Below are 19,564 nucleotides of genomic sequence, written 5' to 3'. Positions count from 1 at the left end.
ACTAATGCAATTATTGGTGAAGTTGCCCGATCTTGTAGCCAGTGCTGAACGCATCGGCTACGCGCCAGTTCTGCTTCGAGATTGTCCACTCGCTTGTGTGAAATGCTCTGCCCTCGTCAGGGATTATCATATGTGACCAACCGATGTCACACATTAGTTAGTGACAAGGTAGCCTTTTTGAGCCATTCAGGATCAACAAGTGAGCCAGGGATAAGACAGGGGAGCTTCAGTGGTGTTAGAAAGACTTCTCAGTCTATCCAAACAACACGATAATGCAGCGCTGTTATCAGATAATGAAATACTCAATATGCAACCAACCGGGCTATACTGCTTTTTGTTATTATATCTACGACATTATTTAAGTTGCGGTTTGACCTCGTTTCTATGTGCGTCACGCCTTGGAAGTCCTTTCCGGTCGTCTGAAGGCCATCCTTGTCGCAGCATGGGTTGATGAGCCGGGTTGTTCTGCAGGATTGTGCCTTGATCGGAACCCAGTTTCCAGCCCCCCGAGACGGCGACCAGCCATTCAAAAATCCAGCAGTATATGTGCCACTTAAGTACAGGTGAACTCCGCATATCATCCTGGACTTTGGAGATTTCCCAAGTTCAATCCGGTCTTCAGTGGCTACTAAATGTTTACTGACGAGCCACGACATAAGGCTCTGGCTCACATACGCCGTTGTGATTTCTCCTCCTTCCATAACTGAATATTCCATTTTTTTTATTGCATCTTATTGAAGATATGGAGGCTCTGAAAGAGTTGCTTGGTATCTCTGCAGATTACAAAACCTGCCTGGCGTATGCTCCAAAGCCCGTTCCGGCACAGGTTGTTGTTCTAGAACATTAGGAAAAGATAAAGGGGAGAAGATCCGATACTTACTAGCTCAGTTACTAGAGAGTACCAACGGGAGCTCAGGCCACGATGATGATGTTGATGAATCTCTTCGGGATTTAGCCAACCACGTGGTTTGCGGCTCCAAGCATGTTGCACCATTTATCAAAGACGGTAGACTTCATCGCAGCCAGCAAGAGTATCTTGTGCGACTTTTCAAAATCCGACTACACCCAACGAATGCTTCAGAAGTCTTGAAGAAGACAGTGGAGGTTGAGAAGTCCCTGGATACGGCTCAAAATGTCATTACGGATCATACGAACTTCTCCCATCCTCAAACCCAAGAGGGGACAGGCAGTGATTCACAGGAAGCTCGAGAACTTCCCATTCGACCCAGGCTCGAGCGCCATGATGAAATGGCAGAGGGTGTACCGAGAGTATGGGACTCGTCCAGCGCAGACTCCCGGAGTATGTCTGGAGGTACCTCTATCCAAACTCCAGAGAAATACACTACTTCGCGCTTATCCCATGGTCTTGACGTGTGCAACGAGCGGACGCCGGATTCGATAGCTTCACCGGCGTTGTCTGAATTATTTGACCAATCCACAGTGTCCTCTAGAGAAGCCACCCCTTTGACCAACTACGCGGAAACGAAAGTTGCGTGGGGAATCGGACCGATCGCAGAGAGTCCCTTGATGATACCGCGGTACAGAAAAGACGCAAGCGAGTCATCTTTTGATGACACGGAATCCATCTTTGCAACTCCACTAGAACTGGGTGAAGAATGGATCAGAGACAAGGATGAGCTTGGAGTGCAATCTTGGGTTGCCCACGCAGATGACAATGGCAACTATTATCAAGAAGTACATTCCGATGGTAATGCTGGGCAGCTTGCCTCGTCTGCGGAAGCCGATTGCCATGACTTGGCATTACAATGTACACCACCAATCGCGGAAACGCAAACTGTCCCAAGGAGACGTCGATCGCATGCCGACTTGATTGGGACGCATTCAGCGCTTCTTCCTCCCAATGACACACAACAAAATGTTCCGCCTCTTATACCACTGGGAACTGCTCAGTGCCGGTCTCTAGACCTTGAAGAAGGTTTGTGCGCGCAAAGTGATGCACATGCTGAACAAACAGATCGTGACGAAGATTCGGGTAGGTTGAATATATCGCAATGTTAGTCCTGTGTAAATGGCTGACACCTCGTAGTGCACGCCAGCATTAGAATTGCCTCGAGACTTCCTTCTAGAGCGGCTAGGACCCAGTCGATGCAATTCGGTCCGTGGAAGAGACAGAATGAGATGCACATAACAAAGGTTCTCTTCACTATAATCGACCGGATGCGAGACAGTTTGGCACCTAAGACGCACATTCCCGGCTATATCTACTCCTTCCGTGAGGTCACCGCTCCCGGGTTCCTCAAAATCGGGTTTGTGAAAGTGGAGCCGCCTAACCTTAATGGACTACGATCTGAGCCTGACTGGAAACCCCCGATGCCCGAGGGTGGGCAGCTGCCGAAACAAGTAAATGAGAGGTTCGAAAAATGGAAAAGGGGCTGCTTGTATGATTTGACTATTGATTTTGTCATCCCGATGTCTTGCGCTGCAAGAGTGATGGAATCACTAATCCATCAGTCATTACATAAATACCGTCGCAAAGTAATCACTTGTAGAAATGCCAAGTGCAGAACGGACCACCAGGAGTGGTTCGAAGTGCCACCGGAAGTTGCCCGCAGCGCGGTTGAGGTGTGGAAGGAGTTTAGTAGCTGCATCCCGTACGACACGTCCGGGATGCTGCGTAAATTCTGGAGCGACCGACTATGGGAAATGCGCAAAGGATGCTTCGAGAGTAGCACTCACACGTGGTTAGAAAAGAGCGTAAGGCCGATAATCGAGCTGGATCTCAAATTGCAGGAGATAGAACGAAGGGAGAGCCGCCAACGGGATTTGATGGTGCATAATTACGGCAAGAACCACACGGCGAAACCGGTACTAAGACGGGTGAACACCGTAAGGTGATATGAGATCTCCCTGTTTAGTCGAAACCATCTGGAGCCAGATGAGGGCACCGTAGAGTCCAGTCAATCTGATACACTCCGATATGTATCGAGGGATCTCCAAATTCTAGCTTGGTCCGAATTATCTGGCCCTGTGTTAGTAGTGTGATTATGTTATGTGTGAATAGTGATATGGCTCACAATAATCTCCTCTCGGCGGATAGATACCACGAGGCTCCAGGTGGCCAAGAGAATCTCCGGCAGAGTATTAGACAGATCTTGCAACTTCTTCCACTGCGCTGCCAACCATGCATTTACCGGTACTCGATAGCAGTAATGACATGACTAAATTGCCACCCGACGTTCTGGTCATTTCTGGAGAGGTAGCTCGGGGGAGTACTACTGGATCTGCTTTGGAAATGTCGCCTTGCGTCTTATGCGTTGTGGCCAATGACTCTGAGCGGGCCACGCCTGCGAGGTCGGTCCAGGAACCGCGATAAGATCACCGGCTTTAGAAATATTCCCACGACTATACCAAGGCTTTCATGATCGCTTTAGGAGCCTTAGATATAACGAACGTGAAAGATATTACGCTGACTTGATTTTAGATGAATAAAACCGTCATTAATGACAGTTACAAAATCTTATGTTGATATTTTTTTAAGTTCAGTATTAAAACAAAGTTTAATTACGATCGAATACCAACGCAGATTTATGGAAGTTTAAAAGTAGACAATAATAATATTGAAATTGCGATATTCAAGATAAATAAACCTCACAATCAAAATGTGGTAGCAACACCAAGGACCGCGTTCGAGTCCAAATTCAACTTTTCCCGAATCGACTTAAATACCACGCGGATATCTGTGACGATAGTATCATCATCTGCCAGTACCCAGAGGAGCGCTACAATGTGACCATTCTCATCATCAACAAGAGACCCAGAGCCCCCCGATTGACAGAAGGGTTGTTGGCATCTTGGGCGCAAAATTAACTCCACAACAGCACTGTACTTATGACGATTTTGCAGCGTTCCCTTCCATGTCTCAATGTCGGTAATATTCATCACCTTCCGGACCAGATTCACTTCCCATTCTAAGACGCCGGTCATGCGTCTCCACTTGTAAATCCTCATATCTGGTTGGAGGAAAACATTGGCGTCGTAGCTGATGGATGTTGGGAATGGGTGGTTGATTTTCTATAAATCGTGTCCCGTCAGCTTATGTGTAGGGATCAGGGGGTAGTATGTGGGAGTTTCTGCTTCGGGAATTGGAAGGTAAACAGGTATGTTGTGATTTACCTCTTCCCTGAGACCGAGGCAACTGGAAGTTAGGCTTCAGCTTCAAAAATTCATGCTTCATGGTCTTCAGGGTGTCGGAGTTCAGATCAAAGAGAGCCCAGTCAAGGATACAAGGATTTGCTTCCCCAGGCGGCAGATCCAAAGTACGTCCAAAGGTGGTTTTCAATTGACCTAGCTTGTACGATTGGATCTTTGTGTCTTGGTGGGTAATCTTGGTGGCCTCGAGATCATGATAGTTGGGACCGTAGATTGCGATGTCCTTCTCTACATGTGTCGGACTTGCCGCTATCACAAGGTAGTTGTCAATATGAGTTTTAGGTTACACAGCCGAGCCGAGTAATGATAGGAATCAAGTGATTGGGCTCATTCTGCCAGTACACATAGACATTATCGTATCAAAAACAACCTACGTTCAGTATTTGTAGTCTTACCAACATTCATAACATGGTTGTTGGTCAAGCCGTACACCCTAGTCTTGTCCCCAGTTGAGACGGTGATGAAACCTCCAAGCGTACCCTGGCCATCAAGCTGTTCCACTCCAATACTTTGGCCGAGTGAGTACAGGCCAAAAGGGGTGTTGCTGTTACCATCGGACGGCCGTGCCGTGCGCGGAGCCACGTGACGCGTTTCCTCGAACCTCTTGGCTTGGGAGACATTCACACGAACTTTTGGCTAGTCGACTGTAGAATTGTAGCCTCAGGGGCTGCAGTTGCATCTTTTCACTTGGGGCTGCTAGGATTCCGTGTGTCAACGCGGAGGGTGTACTGATTACTCTCCTTTACGAGAGTGAAGGAAGCCCACGAAAGGCCATGGATTGATCCAAGGGCCGCAAGGAGCTTAGGTTGCAGAACTCGATCATAGTCGCGGACAATGTCGGCATCCGACTCAGTATCTGTGGAATTAGATAAAAGTTAGCAGATAGAAATGATTGAGAGATAGAAGACGGCGGTATGGCTAGCTCATTCATTGGGGTTAGGGGAATGACCGTGGTCCTTTTTCGGGTTGGGACTCACTATGTGTTGCCATTGTTGGTTCTTCTTTCTCTACAAAATTGTAGAAGTTGATCCATCTGAAATGACTCGGACGGATATCCGACATTATATACTACTTTGACTAGCTTCGTAACCACCATCGAAGGTGTTTAGCCAGCCTCTGATAACCCAATCTCGGGGACTCCGGCTGGCTGAAACCATCGCCATAATCACCAGGCTGCATATTTCTTACTCTTGGAAACATCGGTATATTATACATATACTAGCCTACCCTTGCTTGTGACGCATTCGCTCTTGTCGTATTGTTACTAGATGTTACATTCTCAGATCACATACAATGCAAGTTAAAGGGGTAAGTGGTCTGACATGGCTTAGCCCCACTTCAAGTATTAAGCCAATCATGACCCGCATAATCGACGCAATACCATTTCTAGGAAACCACCTGAGCCCGATGAACGGTGAGGTCGCCAATATCAATGATTGGCGCCAGTGTAAAATAAAGAGATGGAAGAGCACAGTTGTGAACGAGGTGATGTCAAAGTAACGAATCGGAGCGCTGAATGATTGCTCTAGATTTCACAGCACAGAACACTGCATAGTATAGTTAGAGGTCGATGACGTTCTCGACTTTATCTTTCTATTCAATGCCCCGACGAACGCCACCGGTATCCCAGATCACCGTCTTTACTGTGGGCGGCTGCTTGATCAGCGTAGACGGTGAACAGCGAGTGCTTTGAACCACCGTCACAGACAGCTTTTGTTTCCATAAGCGTTTACTCATTGGAATATTAATCAAAATGCCTCGCTCAATCCGCTAATATCTATTGCTTATACTGGCTAACATTACTAATGACAAAGCGTTTAAATTAGTAGAGCAGATCTCGTTATTTCAAGCCCCGGTCAATACCGCTCAAGACCACTCAACACTCTATTGATAACCAGAAGAAGTTTCAGGTCACACAGACGGAGCATTTCTAGCATGGAATCAAGACAGATAAGACCAAGTCGTCTATTGAGATACTAAGCGGCGAAATCGAGGGGCAGTAATCGATTACGCCAACTAAAATATTAACTCGAAAGAGCAGATCGAACCTTTACGCGTTTAAATCAAAACCGTTCATGTAAATATAAGAAATCCAGTCGATCACATTAAAACGCAGATTAATTTGACATCGTTCGTTTCGGATTTAATGCATTTAGACACCTAATAGTTCTCCAACAATATTAATAAGGCGGAAGCTTTGTCCCTGGCTGGTAATGTATCGATATACGTGTGGAATCGTCGATCTAAAGACAATTGACTAATCCCGACGAGCATTATGAATATAATATAAACTGTTAGCTAGGATAACTCTAATAATCCCCGATACTAACAGGTTTAGAATTACTTGTAGAACGACGTTTGGATCCAGTTTCGTAGGAAATGGACCACATTCTAAATCATCAGGATATCGTATAAAGAGTGGGTATAGTGCGATCGTAGTAGTTCCGAAGAAAGTTATGTGATTCGTTACGGACCAGGTGTCTATCACGCACACTAACTACGGCGTCTTTATCATCCCCAGCCCTATCACTGCTCCTCCCTCCGCGCCAACTCCCAAGCTATGCTGCTTCACGGTCCACATGGTTCTAGAGCCATACGCGCTCATCAGCGATACCTTGGCCTTCCAAGCTTGGGCAACGGCGTCGAGCTTGCGTACGAGTCGAGAAAAAAAGGCTTGATATCGATCGAAGGCTCACACCCAGAGTTAGAATTTGACTCTGGGCTTGAACAACAAACCCGACTACATAGCCGCAGACGGGTGAAAAGCATCTAGTGTGCCCGGTACTCACTTCCCCAAAAGTATTTAAAAATAATAAAAAACGTCTAGCCTGACAACTTGCTGGCAAAACGACCGCCACCGGTTACACCCACGAACAAGAGTATGTCTGGGCCATGAGTAGTTGGTGCGAGAACTGCGAGACGGCCACGCTGCGCGGGCTTAGTTTTGACTGTAAAGGCTTCTAGGAACATGTAAATCGCAATAATTCTTAATAAGACAGTCGTAATGAAATCATAAAATAAACTATTCGTCTGTCATAAGAAAATTTTCGAATCAAAAAGAAAAACAACTTTGAGCAAATCGGACTGATAATACTTTAGTATTTCCTTTACTGGTTGATAGATAGTGCTGCAAGGTACCTGCTCAACCACATCCGTAACACTTATTGGTCATGGTTTAGCAACACTGCCTTGGCGGTTGAAGGCGCTGCGATCTGCACACGAAACATATTTGATGCTACCACTATGTCGCTAGAGATATACCCCGCAACTATAATGTGGTATCCGACGTGGTCTGTCGTGCTCACAACCCTTATCTCCCACCCCAGCACCATCCACTGGATCGGGATATCATTAGGACTGCGGCGACATCGACCATGTCTTCCTGCCGCATCCACGCAGGGCCATCGATATACAGCAGTCGCCATAATTGGTCCCGCGCATATGAAGGCGCAGTTGTTGCGACTGATCGATAGAACTAGCAAGAAATAGAGAAAGGGATACATACGCCCACTTACTACTGTGTTACTGTCTTGCATTATCTTCTTCGAAGTGAGAAGGACACCCATTTTGTGCAAGTGGAGCAATTTATGGAAGGAGGAGCGTATGCAAGCACGCTTGTGTCTGTCCAGCGGGCGCCATTACTTTGCGCCTCATACAGGCCACAGTCTTGGGAGTTCTGGCCATGCAAGTCCATGAGCCTTATTTGCCGTGGAGGTGCGGGCGGGCACCCGTTTATCATCTTATCAAGAAAGCTAAAGCAGGTCTCAAAAGAAATCTCAAGCATACGCCTCCAGCATCTTTATTATAATCGACACTATCAAGCTCTCAGAGCAGATTGGGACTGGAAGCGAGCCCAGGAGAGAGAAAGGCTGATTATATTCAATCGGATAGGGACGAGCTAATTATTTATCGTTCTCAAGGCTCACCGGACAGTCAGGAAATAGTCCATAGACAGGAGAGGGGGACGCCAGATTGTAGGTGCATCGTCCCGCGTTATTTGTGTTTCTGTAAATGGCCAAAAGGACATACATCGATTCTCCATGCGCGAGAAGCGTAAATATCGGAGCGTTGTAGCCATATACAAGTTCCGATTTTTGAGACTACTTTCATTTTGTTAGTTGCATGCATGTTCTCGACGAAACCGTTTGATACTGAAATCACCTCCACGTCCACAAAGTCACCGGGACAAAGTCCACCCGCTATAACTACATCTAAAATCATCATCAAGCTTTTGTGGGCAGTCCAGCAAGTGTCCATTCATCCGAGGATGACTGGGATCGTGATGGCGACAGCCTTGACCGTCACTGTGAATATGATGAGAAAGCTGCGGTGTATTCACCCATATGTTCCAGCTCGCACCCTATGCTTGGTCTTCGCGCTTCTGCTCGATTATCCTTGATCACATTCCTCGCGAGGAACAACCCGGTCAACCCGGCCTCGATATAAATGTTCCAGGTCCGACTCGGCCAACCGTAGCGCTCGTACTAAGGTGCGTTTGTTGTCGTCCGGGATACCACGAATATCTGTATCCTAGAGAATGTGCGACAGCCCCCGTAGTCATCGGTTAGCCAAACATGGAGTGTGTCTCGGGGATCATCCCAGGGCGACTAGGATCTGGTTGTCGACTTGGACTTGAAGGTCGAACTGAGCTTTTCCCACGGTCATCTCGGCTTGGGCTGTACACACTAAAACACGATCCTTGAGGTATTGGCATACTTGTAGTGTTTCCTCTCATCAGCGCACTGATTGGCTGGCCGTTCCGTCAGCCCGACCGCCTGTATTGCTCTATTTCAACAGACCTTTTCCGCTCCATGAAATTAGTATTTTTGCAACTGTCTGCACATGTCTACCGGCTGTTCAAGGCCTGCTGCCAAGGTAGCATCGATGACTCCAGCGTCCGCATTTCGCAGCTGGTGCCTTGTAATGTGGCGGGTTTTTATTGGCCCTTGACAATACAGCCAGATATGATGAATTTGCCGCTCCAGCGTCAGCGTCCCATGCCTATCCGCATCGGCACCGGTCCAACGCTGTCCAAGGGTGGTTGAGAGCTGCTCTGACACCCGCATGCCAAAACGCGTTTGGTACAAGACGCGTCTGCCATGTCAGTGCCTGTCCCCCACCTTCTTACCTCTTCATAACCTGTCTTCGCCCTTCTCAGTATCCCATTTAGCATTATCCGCCTTAGACACAGTATGGCTTCTAATTATATCTTTTACCGTGTTGAGGACGATGACTCGCAAGCGCGAACTGTGCGAGGAAAAGGTGTCTTGGCTCGTGACAAAAGAACCAGTATTGACTTTAATGCCAGGCGCCCACAGGAGTGCTGGGAGCTTAGACGTTATATCATGAATCATTTAGACTGGGCCCACCGGCAACATTTGCCTTTCATTTCGGTATACGATGACGAGAACACTGCAGTGCGGGAAGCAGAACGACGTGTTGAACAAAGAAAGCGAAACGTTACCATCACCGTGATTGACGTGAAGAAGGCATGGCGCAAAGTGGAATACCGCAGTGTACGGAAACTTGCTTGTTGGCTGGAGTTCTGGATTCCTAAGCAAGCGTGGCATAACAGCAAGCACGAATACTTGTTTTTTTGTCACATACCTGCGAGAGCCGTTGTCTTCCATGATGGATATGAGAAGTTCAAGAGGGGGCTGTTGATATCAAGAGGATAGACTTGCACGATGGTGTACGCATGAAGGCCAAGAGGAACGCGGGAGGAAATCTCATCGGTCGCTTGTTGAAATCATGAGAGAATTTGTGTCTGTTGGTATTTCGTGGAAATTGTTAGTGGTAGCAATCCATGCAAGCCAAGCCGTTGGTCCCGTTAGCACTGTAGAGAAAGGTGCCCTGCGGCATTCTGTTCAAGATAGTCTGGCATCTCCAATGTCTTCCCTAACGCCGTAGATCGGCGAGAGACCTGATATGATGTGGAAGTTGATATGTATTGATGTGATAGACAGTCATACTCCCAAATCCATACTGTGAGATTATGCAAGAGCGGCTCAGTCATTCATGCTTATTTACTGCTAGATCTTGATGAGGCACGACAGAGACAGTGCCTGGACCATATTCGAATACGTACTTTCTGGACCACCATCAAAAGACCTAACCTAGAGCACTGGTACAAAGTCCGAATTGGGTGTCCCCAGCGTCACGGGTAGAACTTTTTGGGTAGTGAACGAAGTGGGTTTCCAATGGGGAGTATAGCCTGCGTTGAACCTAGTCCAAGAACACTCACCTTGCAGTTAACACAGCATAACATGCATGGGAAGCAAGAAATAAATATGCCGCACACTCTAGCAAGGCTGTCATTTCAGACTATAACACCGAGAACATCACCAAAAAGCAAAAACATACAACACCGGGGATTCCCCAGTCGTCACCGACCTGAGTACTAATCCAGCGGTTTCCAGTTTATCTAGGGCAGAGCGGACGGGATGCCGAGTTCTCTAGAACCTATGGTCGTATGTGACATTCAATTCCGGCAACGGACATTATATTCCATAACAAATGGTTTGCAGATATACTTGGGACTTGGCTTCATCCTGTCAAACCCTACCATAGATGCCAAATATCGATCTCCAACGAATTACCATAATCTCGTGCTTGTTTCACGTGGTGGACCTGAAAAGGAGTTCAATTGGCGCAAATATAATGCTGGCACCTAGACTAGTATAGTATAGGTAATGCAGTGATTCCTTGTAGGCTCTGCAGTGTCCGGCCCAATAGTAAACCAAGAAAGCTTGATGGCTGCATTTGGTTCCTGGTCTGTTCGATTACGATCCAGGCTTGTCAAGGTACTCAAGTGGCTTGAAAGTCAGAGGGTGGCAGAAGGCGAGGGAGGCAGCGACGTCGTGGTAAATCAAGCAACCTGAGGTGACCTGCATTACTTCACCCCACTACCCCGCCATTACTAACTTGCTCTGGTGGACGCCGGCCAAAAATCAACGAACGGCCAACTGCTCCCATACGTACTGTACCATACTGCCGTGTCCTACCTCAGCAACAGATCAGCAACCGCTCGAGCGTGGTTTTGTTTGTCGAATTCTTCAGCGGAAGCCGACGCCATACCATACCATATCACGTCGCACGAACAGGAAGATGTCGGGCCAAGCTCAAGGTCAAGGCGGAGGTGGAGGAGAGACTGGTGAGCCCACACCCATGTCCCCAATGTGAATGTCCACGTCCACCGTCCACTGTCGACGTCCATGTCGACCAACTCAGTTAGGATGCGCATTCGCTGACAATATTGGTAACAACAGTCAATCTCGACACGCTCAGCGCACCGCAACTCAGCCAGGTCAAGAAGCAGCTCGACGAGGAACTTGAGCACCTGACGTCCTCTTTTACACAGCTTGCTGCTGCTCAGTCCAAGTTTCGAGAATGCCTCAGGTGTGTGCAGGGCGGCAAGTCACCTGCCCTTGAGGGTATGTTCATGAGCATTTCCCCTATGCGCCGTGGCGTCCTAGGTCTTCATGCTGACCTCTGTGGTGCTGACGCCGTGCAGAGGACAAGTCCATTCTCGTACCCCTGACCAACTCACTCTACGTTCGAGGAAAGCTGGCCAGTGCCTCGCATGTCATTGTCGATGTTGGCACCGGTTTCTACGTCGAGAAGGATATCAAGTCGGCCACCGACTTCTATACCAGCAAGGTAAATGAAGTTGGCAGCAATATCAAGGAGTTGGACAACATCATACAGTCCAAGACCAACAATGTGCGCGTGATAGAAGAGGGTAGGTCGCAACGCCATGCTCGATCGAGCCTCTCTTGGTTTATATATGCTGCTGACATCTGCTTGTACTACCTAGTTCTAAGACAGAAGATGGCGGCCGCACCACAACAGCAGCAGCAACAACAAGCCTGAGCCAGCACAGGCACGACATGAAACAAACCAGAACAAAACACTCGTGTACCTCGATGGATACAACAAGGCAAATACCCCCAAAAGTTCGCCTTACTTCGTTCCCCGACCTTTGTTGTGTTTGGTCGAGGACGCCCTCATGTAAATAGTTCAACAGTCACTAGCCTTAGCCCGAGCCCGAGCATGAACATCTGTTACGGGTCAGGCAGTCAGTGCACGTCGGATGTCATGGATGACGTTAAGGAGGCTCTGGGCTCTCCCTTCGCCATTGACGCGAACCTCGGAGCTCTCAGCACCGACCTCAGCACCGTTTTCGTTACCGGGGCTGCTCTGAGAAATGCAAAGAAGATTCTCAAGCTCGGGACCCCACCCTTGTCCCGTTCTAGCAATTTCGGATGCCCTTGTTTCTCCCCAGTGCTCACCATAGACCGTGATTCCGAAAGACGTTAGTGGAGTTTCTTGGTCCCTGCCCATGGCATCTACATTGGGCCATGTGCGATGTATCGTGAATTCGATCTGATACGGGGCTGGGCTGTATCTGAACCGAAATACGCTCCGGATGGTAACCTGTTCGAGAGATCGGGCCTTGATGGCATTTTCCATAAAGTGAATTCGAGGATAGTCCTCGTCGTGCATGTTCGACGACCCGGAGAATCGAATGCGAGCAGATCTGATCTCTGACTTGAGGCTGTCATAGCCATGATTCTTGATGGTTTCGCCAGTGACAGTCTCAACCTTCCAGTCGAGACCCCTGTCCAAAGTTAGTAACCACTCAGAGAATATTAAATTGTCCCAGCCGTGGATTGTTATAGTAAGCCCCTCCACGCCCGTTGTAGTGAGGTAAGCACATGGCCAGCAAACCATGTCCCGTTTGGTCTCCTGCACGTGATATAACCAACTTCCTTGTGCTAAGATATCAATAAAGAGAAAGCAAAGGGGCACAACTTACTGTCTGAGACTCAGGACCTTGAAGTCGAGATGGCTGTCTCTGGCTTTCTCAGAAAGCTCAATTGCTCGAATAGTCAGGACGTCGAAGGCGCTGGCCCGGCTCTGGGAGGACTGCCCGCGCAAAGTCTCGCCCTTGTGTCGCAATCGGGTTTCGATACGCCACTTTCTCGACACGCCATCCAGATAGAATTCAGGGCGCACGTCGGCAGCCATCTCGGCTATGTCATGGGAGAGAAACATGTCGCCACTGTTCTTGATGATTCGTAACACTTGAATAGCATCTTCGAGGTTTCCAATCTGCGTTTGAAACTCCCCCTTAGTCCGACCGTGGCGGATGATCTCGGAAAACTGATCCAATCCAACAGAGGGTCGATCCACCAACCCTTGGGGCTTAGAGGTAAGTAGGTAGTGTCCGAAACGAACCCGTAAATTGACCATATCCTTGATTCGACCTGCTTTCTTGAGGGCGGCTGCCAATTGTTGGGAAATATACTTGTTGAACAATGGATTCTGACCTAGGGCAGCGCCCAAACAGTCAACGAGTTGAGGGTGCCCCTGTACAACCTGTACCTGGACCAAGTTCTGTGAAGAAGCAGGGGTCTCTAGGAAAACGAGATCGAATTTGACTGACTTGTCATGGACGATATCATCAGCACAGGTGCGGGCCTCATCGAGACATTCAGCCACAAGATCTTGAGACGGTGCTTCCATATACAGGTACGGACGCTCCACCGGGCCTTGGACCTCAAAGAAGATGTCTTTACGACCACTGGCGAATTCCTCCATTTCAAGATACACGGCGTTGATCACTCCCTTCTCCATGTCCTTGTCGTGAGATAGGAACAGGTAGGCCTTGCCACGAGGGCCCAGAACATCAGGTTGTCCAATCTGAGCGTTGTGCTTCTTTTCGTCCACCCACTGCTCGACGATGGGCAGTGGAGGGAGAAGGATCTGTTGACGCGATCGCTGTAGCAGCTTTTCTAGGGTTGGTCTTTTCGGAGCGACCAGAAAGTCGCCACCATGAGGATCTATCAAGTCGATCAAGTCACTCGACTCGACCCCTGAAACGGCATCGGAAGAGTGCAAGAGACTGGTTTCAATTCGCGAAGGATTTTCGTCAGTGAGTGCAGCAGTGCGATCGGGTTTCCTTCCATGGAAAATCACTTCAACGGCTTGGCGACTTGGTGAAGTGTCGCTTCATGTTATGGTTAACCAAAAATAAGAAGATTAAAGTAGCGAAATCAAAGGAGCGTACTTACAAGCTAATTAGATCCTCCATGACCGCGACGCTCCAGAATTAGAGGAAAATTTGAGGTTGGTGTCAGTGTGCTGGATGTATGATGAGTGACTCTATAGCAAGGCCGAAGAAGTGAGTGTTGTGATCTCAATGTGACTAGGGGGAGAAATAATGAAGATGCTGAGAACTCATGGGCTACATGATAATAACATATGGTCCTGCAGCTGTTTTCCCGCGGGGCTGTTCGAGGCCTGAGGTCCTAGAGTCTGACGGCAATGGATTTAGTTGGCCTGGACTTGTCCTATGGTCGGATTGTGACAATTGTGCCAATTGTAATGGTTTTGCATGTTTAGCGTTGTAGCCATATTGTAACTCTCATACTTTAGATGCTTCATCCGCTGGACTTTGGGCGGGGAAATAAGAGAAACTGATTTTTGGCCAACAGAACAAAACGAAAAGAAAACAATTGGAAGTCATGGCCTGGTAGATAACCTCCCAACCATAAAAATCATGGATCATCTCAAGGAATAGTCTATTAGCACCAGTCTTGATTACGTGATGAGCCATAGTGGACTGATCAGTGTTCCTTCATGTTACTTTATTATGTTTTATATCTTTTTGGCAAACATAAGGACAAGTACCATACACTGCATACCTATTAACCCAGTATCCAGTTGGTCCACGAGCAAGTCGTGACTTCTAGGAACGAGATCGTCCCAGGCTGGCAGTTGTGCTATTAATCAAAAGGTGTCTAACCATACTAGGATGGCGAAGAATGCGGCAGATTTTATTTTATTGTTATGTGAGTCGCGGCCGGACACGAGTGTTGTGTACTTTGATCTGAGTCCGGACACATTGAAACGTGAGGTCAGCAATAGGTCAGTAGACGCTGATTAAGGCATTACATTGCAAACTTCTCTGCCCACGTTAAATGTTTATGCACCAATACCTCCAAATATACAAATTCACGGACTAAAGGGAAAGGGAAAAGGAAAAGGAAAGGGAAAAGGAAAGGGAAAAGGAAAGGGAAAAGGAAAGGGAAAGGAGACAATAGGTCTTTCTCTCCAGTTCTATACAGAGCCAAACACCGAAAAGTCGTTCCAAACAGAAGAACTCCAGCTTGCCTGGGCATAGTTATGGTGACTGTGGTGCAGAATATCCAATCAATTCAATCTTAATGGAGTCACATGACAGCGCGACGCGTCCGTTCAGTCTACGCGCCAGCAACTTGACCTCGCTTTTCATAGTACCGGTATAAAGAGGTATTTCGCCAATCACAACACGAACAAAAACACACCACGAAGATACCGAACACGGCCTCTAAATCCGAGTACGCATCCCTCCAACATGCCACGTCACACATCGGCAGCGTCCCCACTAGGCGTTGCACGAGATGATTCCGACGACGAGCTAGGAGATGAGGACCACCCTTGGGAATGGATATATCAATCGCACGTCAAGTCCGACAGAGCAGAGTCCGCACGGAAGCGCAAGCGCGAAGATGGGCAGCCAAAGATCATTGGCGCCCAGATGGGCAAGTTCGAGTGCTACGTAGGCGACTGCGTCCTGCTCAAGGCCGAAGGATCGCACGAAGCCTGGGTGGGCATTATCACCGAGTTCATGGAAAACGACGAGGATGGCGACAAAGCAGCCACTTTCCTCTGGTTTTCCAGCCAAAACGAGATTAGGAACAGGGATAAAAAGAGGACCGACGCCCTACCGGTATGTCCAAGACGGGCGTGCTCCGAAGCATATTTTGTTTCCTTTTATCATCATCACCACCATCGTCATTGCGCTGCCGTCTGCTGACACTTGATTCACGACAGAACGAGTTGTACATCACACCGAGTAGCGACATCAACTCACTGGCCTCGATCAACGGCAAAGCAACCGTCCTGTCCCATTCCGCATTCCTCGAGAGATACCCGACCGGAAAGATCCCACGCAATTCACCCGGACACAACAAGACGTTCATTTGTCGGCGCGGATGCAACACGAGAACAGCCACTTATACAGACGAGTTCGTCTGGGAGGACATTTTTCATGGCAAAGAAGAGGAGATAGGTCCGCTGGTCGAACTTCTAGAATCAAAGACCAAGGCAACCAGAAGGAAGCGGAAAACAGACCATACAGCACTCGAAGCTGCCTTCGTAGCAGATCGCCATGATCTCGACCACGACGAGGATATGGACGAACCCAGGAGACCGGCGCCTGCTACGCCAAGGAAGAAACAAAGGACGACCAAGGTGGCCACTCCTTCAAACCGAAAGATTGTCCTGAAGAAGGCGCTCGAGTTCACCCCACTAGGTACACGTGTACTCTCCCCCAGCCATCACCAAGCTTCCCCCTTCCAACTGGCACGTGCCCAGCTTCATGTCGCTTCAGTGCCTACGAGCCTTCCTTGCCGCGAGTCCGAGTTTTCGCTCGTGTACTCTCACCTCGAGGCCGCCATCACAGACGGATCTGGTGCCTGCATCTACATCTCGGGCACGCCCGGAACCGGTAAGACAGCAACCGTTCGGGAGGTTGTCTCCAGACTGGATCATGCAGTGAGCTCAGACGAACTGGACGACTTCATTTTCGTCGAGATCAACGGGATGAAGATTACCGACCCCCACCAGTCCTACTCCTTGCTGTGGGAGGCACTACGCGGACAGCGCGTGAGCCCCAGCCAAGCACTGGACCTCCTTGAACGAGAATTCAACAATCCAAGCCCACGACGAGTCCCCTGCGTCGTCCTCATGGACGAGCTGGACCAGCTGGTCACAAAGAACCAGAGTGTAATGTACAACTTCTTCAACTGGCCCGGGCTGAGGCACTCTCGGCTCATTGTGCTGGCGGTTGCCAACACCATGGACCTTCCTGAGAGGACTTTGAGCAACAAGATCAGCAGCCGTCTTGGCCTGACTCGCATCACCTTCCCCGGCTACAACCACGAACAGCTCATGAAGATCATCCAGTCGCGATTAGAAGGTGTACCAGGCAATATTGTCGAGCCCGATGCGGTGCAGTTTGCAAGTCGAAAGGTCGCTGCTGTCAGCGGTGATGCGCGAAGAGCACTCGATATATGCCGACGAGCTGTCGAGCTGGCCGAAGCTGAAGCAAAGGGACTCGACGCATCACAACCTCCAACACCGAGCAAGAAGGCGAGGGAAAAGGAGAAGATGGCTGAGTTGGACAAGAAGCAGAAATCCAAGGGCAGGGTGACAATCGCAACGGTGAAGCGGGCCATCAACGAGGCAACCTCAAGCCCCCTGCAGCAATACCTGCGTGCTCTGCCCTATGCCTCTAAGCTAGTTTTGGCTGCTCTGATGATCCGCAACCAGAGGACGGGGTTGCCAGATAGTACATATGGAGATGTGCAAGAAGAGCTAAGACGGGCTTTGGTACTAGACACGGGCAGCAGGCGAGTCAAATTGCTCACTGGGCAGTCTGAGTCCGATCCAGATGGGCGGCAGCGGAAACAGAACGCCGCGGTCATGACGAGGGCCACCGGCATCAGTGCAGCAGCTGTCGATCTGACTGGTGCAGGTATCATTATTTTGGAAGGCCAGAGGCCTGAACGACCCAGCAAGATAAGGCTTGCTGTTGGTGACGAAGAGATCAAATTGGCATTTCGTGACGACCCTGAGATCAGAGCTTTGGGTATAGCATTCTAGTGTACATAGTGCAGCCTTTATCTCTTCTCACCCCAACTCTAATGATACCCTATCTGATTTTGACCGTAATTCCGGCCATTGCTCGAAGACGGTTACTTTTCTCTCTGATGATACCCGGTGCAAGGTATGACCATTGCGGCGCTCGCTTGACTTTCTAGTACTTCTGTCGGCCTAGAGTCGGTTTCCACTCCAGCGGGTGTGTGTCGGGTGTCGCATCCGGATCCGGCTTCCAAATCTTGATGGTCTTATCCGCTTCTCCTACTATCAGTCGCAAACCGGTCTGATCGAAAGTGGAGCTCATGATACCGGCCTCAGCATCTAGAGATCCAGGTTGCGCAATCGAGTCTAGCGATTGGTACCTGTGACCCGACTTCCAGTCCCAGAAGCTCATGGAGCCATTGTCGCCACCTGAGAACAGGACCTCCTCGTTGGCAGCCAGAGAGTTTATGACGGCATTGTGGCCGTCAAAGTTTTGCATGAAAGCGCCCTCGGGGCACTTCCATTGTTTGATGCTTCCAGTACTGGCTGAGGCGAAGGTAAATTCAGTCGGGTGGAGAGCAAGCGCACGTACACCCTTTTTGTGGTGTGTCAAAACCCCCATGGTCTTACCAGCTGCCAGATCCCATAGTCGTACTGTTGCGTCGAGGGATGCGCTGATGACCTGAGGGTCGGCTGCTTGACATTTCACGTCGGCGACGGTTTGCTTGTGGCCAGAGAGCACATGGACGTTGCTTCGCGTTCGCATGTCCCATACTCTGGCAGCACCATCCCGACCACCAGTGACTAGGACGTCGAGAGTGGGGTGCAGAGACATTGTATAGACACCGCTTAGATGCCCATGGTAGTGGCGTATGACCTTGTTCGTTTCCAAGTCCCAGCACTTAACCATCTTGTCCTCACCGCAAGAGAAAAGGTATGGGTGTCGGGGCGAAATGGCCAGTCCGCGCACGGTGGATATATGGCCGGTCAGAGTCAATTTGAGGTTGCCGGTGGCAAGATCCCAAATCTTGATGGTTCGATCGCCGGCGCCGCTGGCAAACCACTGGTTGTTGGGCTCAACAGCCAAAGCTCGTACCCAGCCGAGATGGCCAGAGATGACCCTCATGAGCTTCCATGGTGGGTGCCAGTCGGGCCTGATCTGATGTATGGCTTGAGCGCGGGCCGTGGTCAACTGATTGGAGGGCTCGTCCCTGGCTCTTGTGGTCGAGGTGAAGGGTTGCTTGGTTCTTTGCACTAGGGCAGTTGAGGAGCCCAGTGTCTGTGGCGACGAAGTGGTTTTCTCGGCGATTCCTTCAATGAGCTTTTGTGTCCTCTGTTCTTCTGGAGCTGGGGCGCCCTCGACAGCCGTGCCTTTGCTCTTCTTTTTCCTGGCGCTCAGAGCGCTGACTTGTTTGGCGGCCAGCGCAGGGGGGAGCTCCTTGACTTGGGCATATTCGGTGCGTAGTCGAATGGAAATGGCCTGCTTCTCCAATTCCGTCTCGGTACTAAACTTTTGCCGTTTCCTTGCTGCGACGCTCTCCGTGTCCGCAAACAGCGTCTTGGACTTTTTCGCGTTGCTGAGCGCAAGCGACTCAAGGTCTGGCATCTTGGAATGCGCGGGCGGGATGAATCGCGTCCCACGCTGTGCTTTCGTGGGAAGTCTAGAGTCCGCGGCACGGTGATGAGTTCAAAAGCGCGGGTA

General features: G+C 49.4%; 8 protein-coding genes across 8 annotated transcripts; 5 read left to right on the top strand and 3 right to left on the bottom strand.

Moving 5' to 3' along the window:
- The first annotated feature begins 982 nt into the window (after positions 1-982).
- Positions 983-2,121, top strand: BKA67DRAFT_106746 (uncharacterized protein). The gene has a single exon (XM_046094861.1). The coding sequence runs from the start codon at positions 1,249-1,251 to the stop codon at positions 2,017-2,019; it is 771 nt and encodes a 256-aa protein (XP_045953026.1). The 5' UTR covers positions 983-1,248; the 3' UTR covers positions 2,020-2,121.
- A 137-nt stretch (positions 2,122-2,258) lies between these two features.
- Positions 2,259-2,928, top strand: BKA67DRAFT_584600 (uncharacterized protein; the record flags this gene model as incomplete). Its single annotated transcript, XM_046104150.1, has 1 exon — positions 2,259-2,928. A coding segment is annotated over exon 1 (520 nt), but the record flags the coding sequence as incomplete, so codon positions are not given.
- Positions 2,929-3,615: 687 nt separating this feature from the next.
- BKA67DRAFT_541470 (uncharacterized protein) lies at positions 3,616-5,160 on the bottom strand (the record flags this gene model as incomplete). The annotated part of the gene is made up of 5 exons (XM_046100941.1): positions 3,616-3,929; positions 4,135-4,419; positions 4,566-4,806; positions 4,917-5,026; positions 5,148-5,160. 5 exons carry the CDS (start codon positions 5,158-5,160, stop codon positions 3,616-3,618), a joined length of 963 nt encoding a protein of 320 aa, XP_045953024.1.
- A 4,182-nt stretch (positions 5,161-9,342) lies between these two features.
- On the top strand, positions 9,343-10,147 carry BKA67DRAFT_584593 (uncharacterized protein). The gene has a single exon (XM_046104149.1). The coding sequence runs from the start codon at positions 9,363-9,365 to the stop codon at positions 9,846-9,848; it is 486 nt and encodes a 161-aa protein (XP_045953023.1). The 5' UTR covers positions 9,343-9,362; the 3' UTR covers positions 9,849-10,147.
- A 1,130-nt stretch (positions 10,148-11,277) lies between these two features.
- Positions 11,278-12,042, top strand: BKA67DRAFT_664342 (Prefoldin; the record flags this gene model as incomplete). The annotated part of the gene is made up of 4 exons (XM_046108361.1): positions 11,278-11,323; positions 11,439-11,603; positions 11,684-11,911; positions 11,987-12,042. The coding sequence occupies 4 exons, from the start codon at positions 11,278-11,280 to the stop codon at positions 12,040-12,042; spliced, it is 495 nt and encodes a 164-aa protein (XP_045953022.1).
- A 42-nt stretch (positions 12,043-12,084) lies between these two features.
- BKA67DRAFT_669267 (uncharacterized protein) lies at positions 12,085-14,266 on the bottom strand (the record flags this gene model as incomplete). The annotated part of the gene is made up of 3 exons (XM_046108654.1): positions 12,085-12,790; positions 12,989-14,167; positions 14,247-14,266. 3 exons carry the CDS (start codon positions 14,264-14,266, stop codon positions 12,241-12,243), a joined length of 1,749 nt encoding a protein of 582 aa, XP_045953021.1. The 3' UTR covers positions 12,085-12,240.
- A 1,198-nt stretch (positions 14,267-15,464) lies between these two features.
- BKA67DRAFT_106642 (P-loop containing nucleoside triphosphate hydrolase protein) lies at positions 15,465-17,960 on the top strand. Its single transcript, XM_046094860.1, has 2 exons — positions 15,465-15,946; positions 16,051-17,960. Exons 1-2 carry the CDS (start codon positions 15,572-15,574, stop codon positions 17,881-17,883), a joined length of 2,208 nt encoding a protein of 735 aa, XP_045953020.1. The 5' UTR covers positions 15,465-15,571; the 3' UTR covers positions 17,884-17,960.
- A 77-nt stretch (positions 17,961-18,037) lies between these two features.
- BKA67DRAFT_664339 (putative pre-mRNA splicing protein) lies at positions 18,038-19,468 on the bottom strand (the record flags this gene model as incomplete). The annotated part of the gene is made up of 1 exon (XM_046108360.1): positions 18,038-19,468. One exon carries the CDS (start codon positions 19,466-19,468, stop codon positions 18,038-18,040), a length of 1,431 nt encoding a protein of 476 aa, XP_045953019.1.
- Positions 19,469-19,564: the final 96 nt, after the last annotated feature.

The sequence above is a fragment of the Truncatella angustata genome (assembly GCF_020726525.1).
Source record: "Truncatella angustata strain MPI-SDFR-AT-0073 chromosome Unknown BKA67scaffold_10, whole genome shotgun sequence".
Taxonomy (NCBI): Eukaryota; Fungi; Ascomycota; class Sordariomycetes; order Amphisphaeriales; family Sporocadaceae; genus Truncatella; species Truncatella angustata.
The sequence above is the reverse complement of the archived record's forward strand: the minus strand, read 5'-3'. Positions and strand labels throughout refer to the sequence as shown.